Source organism: Aphidius gifuensis, linkage group LG1, assembly GCF_014905175.1.
Source record: "Aphidius gifuensis isolate YNYX2018 linkage group LG1, ASM1490517v1, whole genome shotgun sequence".
NCBI classification, from domain to species: domain Eukaryota; kingdom Metazoa; phylum Arthropoda; class Insecta; order Hymenoptera; family Braconidae; genus Aphidius; species Aphidius gifuensis.
Window position 1 is genome coordinate 13,512,633 of NC_057788.1, and position 11,678 is coordinate 13,524,310.

Genomic DNA, 11,678 nt, shown 5'->3' on the forward strand with positions numbered 1-11,678 from the left:
TAAAAACATTAAAAACGGCTTCAGGTCATGTTCTCAAGTTTGTTGTTCACAACGCTTCGAAATCTCGGATTAGAGTGTTGGTATGGGGTACAGCACTTGCCACTCACTACGAACAATCCATCAAAATAAATTCGGTAAATTCTTTTGTCTTAATCAAGTATTTTTCATCCATACAACTCATGCCCACTGGAGGTTGTTATATAATTGTTTATTAATTTATTTATGTTATATTTAGATTGTTGAAATTACTGGAGGTAATTTAAAGACTGCGAATACTCATTTTCGTTTACCTAACGATAAAACATCAACTCTTGAATTCAATGTTCAATCACACAGTCTGCTTACTGTTCATGGACAATATGACTCATCAGACCATCGTGTTGTAAACGAAACATATGAGTTAATTGAACTGGATGACGTAATGCTGTTCAATGGCAATATCGGTATGACATAAAATTTTTTTTTTTATTAATGTATCAAAAACAACTTAACTTGACTAACTTCTATTATTTTTTTTACATATTTAGAAATTGACTGCTTTATCAAAAACGAATTCGTTAATGTTAAAACACTATCATCAAATTTTACGTCAAGGTGTTGTTGTTGATGGGCATTACAGGCTTACTGTACAAATTGTAAAGTTTGAGTCAAATCCCTTATTATCTAAAGGAACTCACGTTAAAATTCGTGGAGTAATGAACAAACAAGGTATGACATATGAATTTATTGACTTTTTTTTGTTGTGTACAACTTGATTGTAAATAAACATATTAATATATTAATTTTTTTTATATGCAGTTGGAGGATATTTAAAAGTAATGAGTATGGATCACATTATCATTGTTGATAATACAATCATGAGCCAGGTGGATTTAAGGAAATCGATTCACTCAGTTTGGTTAGTTCGCACGAAACGTTAATCTGATGATTGTCTTTCACAAGTGTCCAAAAAAAAAAAAATAGCTCCTCAAGCCAATGCTGCTGGTGAAATAATGTCAAATGATGCAAAACAAAAAACATCATTAAATCACAAAAAAGTTACACTAATTGACAAATCAGTAGTAACTGAAAAACTTGAATTACTTCAGAAATTAAAAGAGGATAATATAGTGAAAATAAAAATATCAAAATCATCACCAAAGGATCGTCGAGCAGCTATGTTGAATATTGCTCATTCAAATGCATCTGGGTCATCAAATGACTTTAGCAGTGATGATGATGATTGTATTGGTGACAAACGATATGATGATGTTGATAAACCAAGTCATGATGATTCTGATAAAACAAGCCATGATGATGATGATAAATCCAGTCATGATGGAAGTGATTATGGTGATGATAAATCCAGTCAGGATGATGAAAGTGATTCTTATGATCGTGGCAAACATGAGTCAAGTTGTAACAATGTGAAGACGAAATAATTATTGCTGTGAGTATGCATCGAGGCAGAAGATGCAAAGTTATAAATTACATATGCTATAATTTTTTATTTGTTTTTTCAGGTGTCAATAATACCAAAGAAGCTTGTGATGGTGAAGAAGACCAAGTTATTGTTTTAATTATTTTAAGGTAAAATTTGTGTGATCAAGTTATAACTTGATATGTTTCACATCCAATTAAAATAGAAACAAAAAGTATTAATAATTAGGTTTGGTACAAAAAATAATAATTGAGTTTTCTTCTGTGTTGTACACTTTGAATTTTTTGCAAAGTGTTTGTCGTAACTAACGAAATAATTATCGGCTATTTCATTTATTTTTTTTTTTTTTTATTTGCTCTGTTTCATTCACTTGAAATATATGGACATGGAATAAGTTAAAGTACGTGGCTCTGATTAGTCTTATTAATTATTTGCTTTCGCAAATAGTTCTAATAATGACAGTAAAAAAAAAAATATTTTTTTGTCGCTCATTGCATCTAATTATCGCTATTATAAATAATTTAAATATTTTATCATTATTAACTGCTGAATCGTAGGTAATCACAGTTACACAAAACATGAAAATATGAAGGACGTGATTAATAATAATCAATTATAGATATCATACATTGGATTATTATTTATTAGTCTTCAGTCAAACAATATCTTGATCAATATTTAATGCTTTTATGTAACTGTGATTCACTATGGTGAACGAGTTAATGATAGTTTAATTTTAAATTATTCATACTGCAACATCATCAGTTCATAACTTTGATTCATATAATACAACTCAATTATTATTTTTTATATGCATAATTTTATTCGTTATTTTCATGCAATATCAAATGATAATTGTTATTCGTTGAAGCGTTAAAATAATAATTGATTGAATGTTCGCTGTGATATTTAGCGTTAAAGGAATAGTTTATTATAATGACAAGAGCAGTGCACTGCTATCAAGTATTATGATTTTGTATTTGAATCAAGTAATAGCTTATATATAAATAAAATGTTGACAAGTTAGGATTCTTTAAGTTAAAACTGAAATATTATTTATGATTAAGATTGAGAATGAACATATTGATTAAATATCAAATGAATTGATATAAGAATTATATAATTTTTAATAAAGAATTCTTTATAAATCCTGTTGTTTTTTTTTTTATTGTCAAATTGTTTTTATTCAATTGTTTTTTCGTTATTTTGGTATTTAATTCGGTTTTTTTTTTTTTATGTAATTTGTTTTCATTCAATATTTAATAAGACGTTGACATTAATTTATTCTGATCATTAAGTTGCATTGAGTGATCACTGCAATTATGTTATTACTTTTGCGACAAAAAAATAAACTATCTGTGCGCAATTCTGGGACGCAGTTCTGGGTCCCTAGAAAAATAACTAAATCAGGATCACGTAAAAGTTGTACAGTGTAAAAGAACATCTACATATGCCTACGTACAAATTTCATTGTGTGCAATTGTGTGTGTGTGAAGTGTGAACTGCAGTTGCAGTTTAGACTTTAGTTCAGTTGAGTTGGAACCACATCAAACTACACGTGGAACCGTGTGGACATTAGCAGACATTAGAACTTGACTTAGAAAAATATTCATGGCGTATAAATTAATCAAATATATTGCTTGATTAATTAAAGAATTGTTTAGACTTTTTATGAGTCAAAAACAGAATTCACCAGTTGATAAATTGTTTATCCTGTGATAATATAGAGTTTGTTACCTGTCACATTTGACAATAACCTAACTGTTGGGTAACACGATCAACCAATCAACAAGCTGCGTACGAGTAATAAATTATTAGTATTATTATTGATGATACAAATTATTAAGGTAAATTATAATTTTCAAATATAAAACAACAGTTTTCATTATGTTTTTTGATGATTAATTAATTATGTTTTTTTATTTTTTCAGATTTTGAGGAACCTATTTTTTTGACATTTCAATTTGCCTCTAAAATTCTAACCTACGAATTGATCATCACATAAAAGAAATATTGTCAAGCTTGAAAATTGATTTTGTTGATAATATTTTTTTAACTTCTCAGAAGTTGTTTTATATAAAACAGATACAAACAGATACAAACAGATTAAAACAGATTAAAACAGATATAAAAAGATACAAATAGATAAGAAAAATACAGTATACAAACAGAAATTAGAAAAATATTTGTCATACAGATACATACAACTATTATATATAATCAACTTATGATAAAATTTATAAAAAATTTTTTTTTTGTTAATAAAACAATTAATGTAACATCTAAAAATAAATAAAAGCAACTATTATTTTTTTGTTTGATAAAAACTAATTGTTTTCAATTTTTTGCATTAAATTTTTCTGACATTTCCAGTTTGCCTTCGCCCGTAAATAGCGTTGGGTAACTTTTACAGTTTCATCCGATTGAATATATAATACGTATACTACTGAATAATACGTAAATAACTGAAATATACGTAAATAACTGATATATATACGTAAATTACTGAATGGTTCGTCTGACAATTTCCAACGCCCTCTGTTTTTTGTTAAATACATTGAATCTAATTATACTAATTATAATCAATTTTATTTTTTACATTGAGACAAATCAAATTGCTCGAATTTATTATTTACAATTAGACTAGGACAATTATCAGATACAGCAGCCGAACATAATTATCGAATTATAAATATTAAAATGGGTAGACGTAAAATCATACGTTCAGTTGAAGAAGAAGAACAATTTCAACTGTTGAAACGACAAAAAATTAATGCTATTCGAAAAGATACCCGAAGTGAAGCTCGAGTTTTAGAATATTTGACTAATAATAATAATAATAATAATAATAATAATAATAATAATAATAATCTTCGCCTGGGCGTAATTAATATCGATGAACACTATATAGGAAAAATGGATGTAAAATGTAGTCATTGTCACGCGAGACATTTTAAAGTGGAAAAAGTTACCTATAACAATAACTCATTTAATACTTGCTGTAATCATGGTGAAGTTGTACTAGATTCCTTGCCTGATCCACCACAAATTTTAAAAGATCTCTTCAATCGGTCACATGAACTTTCAAACCATTTTCACGATCGGGTACGATGTCTTAATAATGCTGTAGCATTTGCTTCTTTTAACGCTAATCTCATAAATTTCAATTCCGTAAATCGAAGACCAGGTCCTTACTGTTTCAAAATTCAAGGTCAAATTTATTATCAGATGAATACTTCTTTATATCCATCCGCTGGTGAGCTTCCTTCTTACGGCCAATTATTTATTATTGATCAAAATGAATCTACTAATATACGATGTAATACGTTTTCAACTTTGAATAGGGAAATTGTAGATGCTGTGGGTCAAGCACTTCGTGAATACAATACTTTTGCTAAATCTTATCAGATGATGCATGAAGAGTTGCAACGATTGACGATCGGCACTGAAGAACCTGAAATGCAATTACTATTCACATTAAAACCCGGAATGGATGCAAGAAGATACAATCCACAAAAAGTCAATGAGGTAGCAGCACTTTTCACAACAACTGCTGATGGAGATATTCCAGAATTGTACGTAACAGTACATAATAAAAAATCTAAGAATCTCCAGTTCATTAGCTCCATGGATCCAACTGTTGAGCCATTAGTTTATCCATTATTTTATCCCCATGGAACACTTGGTTGGCACTCAAATATAGCATGTGTAAATAAAAACAGAAGAGTTACTAGAGCTACTTACATAAAATACAGGATTGCAGTTCGAGATTTTGACAACGTTTTTTTAATGGGAGGGCGCTTATTTCAACAGTGGATCGTAGATAATTACGTAAAAATAGAAAAAGATAGAATGACTTTCTGTAGAAATAACCAAAAATCGATTCGAGCTGATACTTATCAAGGCTTAATAGATCATTTACAACAACAAGCAAACAGTTCTAACCAACAGCTAGGAAAAATGGTAGTTCTTCCGTCATCATTCACTGGTTCCCCACGTAACATGTTACAACATTATCAAGACGCAATGGCAATTGTTCGCAAATTTGGAAAACCAGATCTTTTTGTAACAATGACTTGCAATCCGAATTGGCGCGAAATTCAAGAAAATTTATTACCTGGCCAGACATCATCTGATAGACCTGACATAGTCTCACGTGTTTTTAATATAAAAAAAGAAGAACTGATCACTACTATTGTCAAAAAAAAATTATTTGGTGAAACTCTTGCGTATGTATATGTCATAGAATACCAAAAACGTGGTCTTCCACATATTCACTTACTTATAATACTAAAGAGTAATCATAAAATTGTAACATCTGATGTAGTTGATAAATACATTTCAGCTGAAATTCCACTGTTAGCAGACGACCCAATTCTTCACAATATTGTTATGAAAAATATGATTCATGGTCCATGTGGAGCTTGGTGTAAAGACCAAAATGGCAAATGCTCTAAGCATTTCCCAAAGTCATTTCAAAATGAAACAATAATGGATGAAAATGGCTATCCAACTTATCGTAGGAGGAATACTGGAGCGCATAATCGTCCACAAGGAGGAACTGCTGATAATCAGTACGTTGTTCCTTACAATGCCACATTACTTAAGTTATTCAATTGCCATATTAATACAGAAATAGTATCCAGCATCAAATCTGTTAAATATCTTTATAAATATATATACAAAGGACATGATGCTGCAGCTGTAGAAGTTGTTGATGAAACAAGTGATATAGGAGAGCTTAATCATGACGAAATTCGTAATTATATCGAAACTCGATATGTTGGCCCTGTAGAGGCATGTGATCGAATAATGGGCAGATCTTTGCAAAAGAAAAGTCATTCAATTATGAGGTTACCAGTTCATTTGCCAAATCAACAAAGTGTCATTATTAGTGATGAAGGAACAGAAGATTCAATAAGGACCGCTTTAGAAAAAACAACTATGTTGATCGAGTACTTTGCTTTAAATCAACGCGATCCAGTCGCAAGACAATACACCTATGCCGAAATTCCATCACATTTTGTTTTCAAAAAATCGACTAGCAGCTCTAATAAATCCTTATCTTGGGAAACACGTCAAAAGCAATTTAGTGTTGTTGGTAGAATGTACTCTATCAGTCCTCATCAAATGGAATTATTTCATTTACGCTTATTATTATTAACAGTTAAAGGAGCCACCAGTTTCGAAAATTTACGAACAGTTGATGGCATGATCTATGATACTTACCATAGAGCATGCTTAGCTCGAGGTCTCATTGAAGATGACTCAGAATGGACAAGGGCGCTGACAGAAGGAGAAATATGGATGATGCCTCGACAATTGAGAAATTTATTTGCAAGCATACTAATACACTGTCAACCAAGTTGTCCTGGTGATCTATGGAACCAGTTCAAAGATGCTTTATCACAAGATTTCCAAAGAAACAATTCTTTATCTGACTCACACTGTAAAGCATATCATGAAATAAATAATTTATTGTCTGGTAATCGACGTAGTCTGAGTGATTTTCCCAGTATGCCACCGCTAGATGATTTTGTAATTAATTCATCTGCTGATCATAATTGTCAAGTAGCAATATCTCTATATCATCAAGATGTTGGTCAACGTCAGTATAGGCAATTGAATGTAAAACAAAAAGCAATAGTTGATTCAATTTTCGAAGTCGTAATGTCGGATAATAAAGCAAAGAGTTTGAAAAGATGTTATTACGTAGATGGACCAGGTGGATCAGGGAAGACTTTCATTTACACTACTTTATATCATTTGCTAAAAAGCAAAGGAAAAAAAATTTGCACGATGTCATTCACAGGTGTTTCTGCAATATTGCTTCCAAATGGGCAGACTGTCCACCATTCTTTCGGATTACCAGTTCCTTTATTTGCAGATTCAACTTCTCACATAAAAATACAATCACAGGAAGCACAGATTATGAAAGAGTATGACTTAATAATTTGGGATGAAGGTCCAATGGCACCAAGATATTGCATGGAAGTAGGTGATAAAACTTATAAATATTTTATGGATAATGATTTACCATTTGGTGGCAAAGTTATGTTAATTGGTGGTGATTTCAGGCAATTACTTCCTGTCAAAATGAACGCTACTCGGACTGAGTTGGTCAATTTGTCAATCAAATTCAGTCATTTATGGAAACATTTTTCTGTACTTTCATTAACAGAAAATATGAGAACATTGCCAGAAGAAACAGAATTTGCAAAATATCTTTTGGATCTTGGGGATGGTATTTTGAATGATAATAATAGTAATATATTAGCTCCAGAACGATGTGTGGCTAAAAGAACTGACGACATTGTAGAAGTAATGTTTAAAGAGCTACTTGATAATCGAAGATATGATGAACTCACAACAGTTGCTGTTTTGTCAGCACGAAATGTTGATGTCGATGAGATAAATAACCGAGTTGTAGAACTACTTGATAAAGGTTCTGAAAAAATTTATACTAGCATAGATAGTACAGAAAATTGTGACAACGGAGATATTGAAGATGCTATACTACCAGAATATCTACAATCATTAAATCCTCCTAACTTTCCACCTCATGAATTAAAATTAAGAAACAACTGTGTTGTCATGCTTCTTCGAAATCTCAGTATTGCTGAAGGTTTATGCAATGGAACGCGATTGCAAATATTACAGTTAGCGAACAACCTTCTTCAATGTAAAATTTTGACAGGAGACAAAACGGGAAGTATCGTGTTTCTTCATCGTATAACTTTATATTGTGAGAACATTTATCCTTTTACTTTTAAACGACGTCAGTTCCCAATCAAGTTAGCTTTCGCTATGACAATTAACAAAAGTCAAGGGCAAACTTTTAAAAGAATAGGTTTAGATCTTCGTAAAGATGTGTTCAGTCATGGACAACTATACGTAGCTTTTTCTCGAGTTCGATCTTGGGAATCATTACGAATTTTTTTGGGGGAACAACGTGAAGATGATTTCATTAAAAATTATGTATACAAAGAATTATATTTGTGAATTATTGAATATAAAATAAATTACAAAGGTATAGTTCTGTCGTTTACCGACTCATTAACTTTGACTGTACGAGTGCTGCGAAGCGTATTTGATGTCAAAGTGGCTTAATATATGAGTTGTAAGACGGACTTAAGTCTTCATCAATTGATCAATAGCAACCATCCAGTGTGATTAATTACGAATTACCAGAAAAAAACTTGATTTCCCAGCATTAAATAGAAAAACTTAATAGCTCATTGATTATGTCTTAGTAAAAATTCAGAAAATAGATTCTTCGTACAGCACAGCCAATGATTAATAAAAAAACACGACCGCGCAAGCGGGCGTTCAGTCTCGTTGTTGAAATAAAAGAATAAATTCCAAATATTTAGATGAATTTATTTATTATTTATGTATGCGTATTTAATTGTTGCAAAAGGGCAATAAGTCTCGCTTATTTAAATTCATTAGTTTAGTATTAATGTGTATGTAATAGTTATCGCAATAGGAAAAATGAATTCTAAATATTTGAATGAATTTATTTAATCTTATTAATTGTTTTAAAAGGGCTATATATCCCCGTGTTTAAGTCCATTAATTTAATATTAATGTATGCGTATTAATTGTTAAAAAGGGCGATAAATCTCGCGTATTTAAATCCATTAATTCGATATTAATGTGTGCGTAATAATTTATTGAAACAGGAGAATAAATTCCAAATATTTAAATGAATTTATTTATTATTTATGTATAAAATAATAACTGTCGCCAAGGGCTAATTAATTTACTATTAATTTACGCATAATCATTGTCGAAAAACGACATGAAATCCTAAATATTCAAATCACTAATTTATTGTTAATGTATGCGTGATAATTATCAAAAAAAAAATTGGCATATCTTTACAACAATTAAATTATTATTTATTTGTAATAAACTATTGTTGAAAAGGGAAATTCAATCCCAATCATTTAGACCAATTCAATTATTATTTAATTGTTGTTGAAAAAGGACGTTAAATCCCCAAATATTCAATTAGAGTAAATTATTATTTATTTATAGTACATATCGTTGAAAAGGAAATTTAATCCTTTACATAAATTAAATTATTATGTATTTCTTATAATTATTGTTGAAAAGGAATTTTGATCCAAATGTTTAAATTAATTAATTTATAATTAACATGAAATCAAATTCAAATTTGATAACAATAATGTCTGTTCGCACTCACTTACGTAGTTTGTTTGTTACTTATTATAATTATTATTGGTTTTAATATTCCTAAAAGTATTATTTTAAATTGTTAGGTAAAGATTAATTGACTTATTTGGTACAGGCATATTTAAACAACTTAAGCCTACAATTAGTCATGCACTTTTTCCATGCTGTTATTTTATTTTATATTTCTTCTCTCTTTTCTTTTCTTTTGTTTGATCTTCTTCGTGCCCGGATGTCGGCTATCGTAACGATTACAAAAGGGGGTACTTTGACCGTGAGAGAAAAAAAAATTTTAAAATTTGGGGAAACCCAACAACACCCTAGGTAGTAAAATAAAAAGATAAGAAGGGACCGGAAACATTAAAATAAAATTTTAATGTTTTTCCGAAGAGAAAAAAAAACTATTAAATTTTATTGCTAAAGGTCGTGTGGATTTGTGCAATTTTATTTGCCGACCATGGCAAATTTTATTTAGTTTATTTATTTTATTTTATTTTCATATTTTTTCTTTTTTTTTTTAAAGCGAATTTTACCCTGAAAAACAATTTTATTTGCCCTTAGTCCTTTTATTTTATTTATATTTATTTTTATTTTTTTTTTTAAACAAAACGTGTTAAATTTTACTCTAAAAAACAAAAGATAAAAAAACTTTGATTAAAATCTACATGAGATATTGAATTACCAGTAGTGGAGGAAAGTCAATATACAAAAAAAATGAAAGCAATGTTATAAAACTACAAACAAAATAAGTGATAACTAAAAAATTTTTTGTAAGTCTATGTTTACTACAGTTAACATCCTACTACCAGAAATTGTACAAAATGATATATCAGAAGATATAGCGCTAGTTCTAGAAATGCCCCTCACTCTCGAAAAGGCCAAGCTGGATCACGTTGAAAAGGTTAGGTCCTCGGCTCTCGTAAAAAATGTTCAGCCAGAAAGACTGGCTGACGCAGAAGATCACGCTGACGCTGAGGTGGATGACATCATGACTCGCAACAGTCCAGTCTCAGAACGTTTTGAGGCATTCAGTCTAGGGGTTGTCAACACACCCGATTCGGATCTCGGACATTTGGATACCGCAGTACGTTTCTTAGTGAAACAGTTCACGAAGGATCCCGCACTATCACGCGATATTGTCAGAGGAGTCACAGCTCTCAAACGTCCCCGCGAAGACGATGATGAAGCTAGCGATGCCAAAAGGAGTTGTACTTCCTTGACTTGCAGGAGCACTCGTGGATCTCCAAGAGATCTACGAACTCCCTCCTCTTGGATCCCGACACCAACTGGAGACTTCAAAGTGCCATCGTTCGCTATCAGAAAGGCAAAACAACCGGTTGGTAAGAAGGCTGATGTTGGAAGTAATTACGATCAAGGCAAACATCATGACTGGATGATAAAAAAAAACTTCCCACAACCACCAAGACAGGCTCTCGCAAGAAACGCTCTCGATCAAGGTGCTGTCGTCACACGAGTGCAATCATTGAGTGGTGCTGCAAGACCACCAGCAGTTGGCGCTGTAGCAGCTGTCTACTACAACTGTCGTGCACCAGTTCAACGGTATATGTACCAAAGCTCCAGCATCTAAAGAGTTCTGTCAACGATGTGGACGTCGAGATACCAATCAATATCACACTGTATTTTAATTGCAAATAGCAATAACCACAATTGCATATAAAATGGACAAGATAAAGGCAATTATATTGAACAAATACCATATTCAAGTCGGTATTATTTGGCGGTATTATAAATTCTATTGATTTCAAAAATAACATCAATATTATTGGAGAAATATTTAATAATCATATTATTGAAGGTATAAATAATGAGGTTATGAATAAGGATTATAATAATACAAACTGCAATATAATAGAAAATCCAAAAATTGAAATTAAGATTGGGGAAAATGAGCAGTGGGCGTTGGTTGATTCTGGTAACCAGGTAACTGCTATGTCTGATGAGATATATAGCCAACTACCAAGGTCATCTACTATTTTAAGAAAATTACCAGTGGTTAATACTTAGATTAGTCTTGCCATAAATAAACACAAAACGTTAA

General features: G+C 30.9%; 1 protein-coding gene across 1 annotated transcript; it reads left to right on the forward strand.

The window, feature by feature from the left end:
* The first annotated feature begins 992 nt into the window (after positions 1 to 992).
* LOC122855319 lies at positions 993 to 11,207 on the forward strand. Its single transcript, XM_044156632.1, has 5 exons — positions 993 to 1,398; positions 1,503 to 1,569; positions 4,765 to 5,128; positions 5,234 to 8,102; positions 10,411 to 11,207. The coding sequence occupies exons 1-5, from the start codon at positions 993 to 995 to the stop codon at positions 11,205 to 11,207; spliced, it is 4,503 nt and encodes a 1,500-aa protein (XP_044012567.1).
* Positions 11,208 to 11,678: the final 471 nt, after the last annotated feature.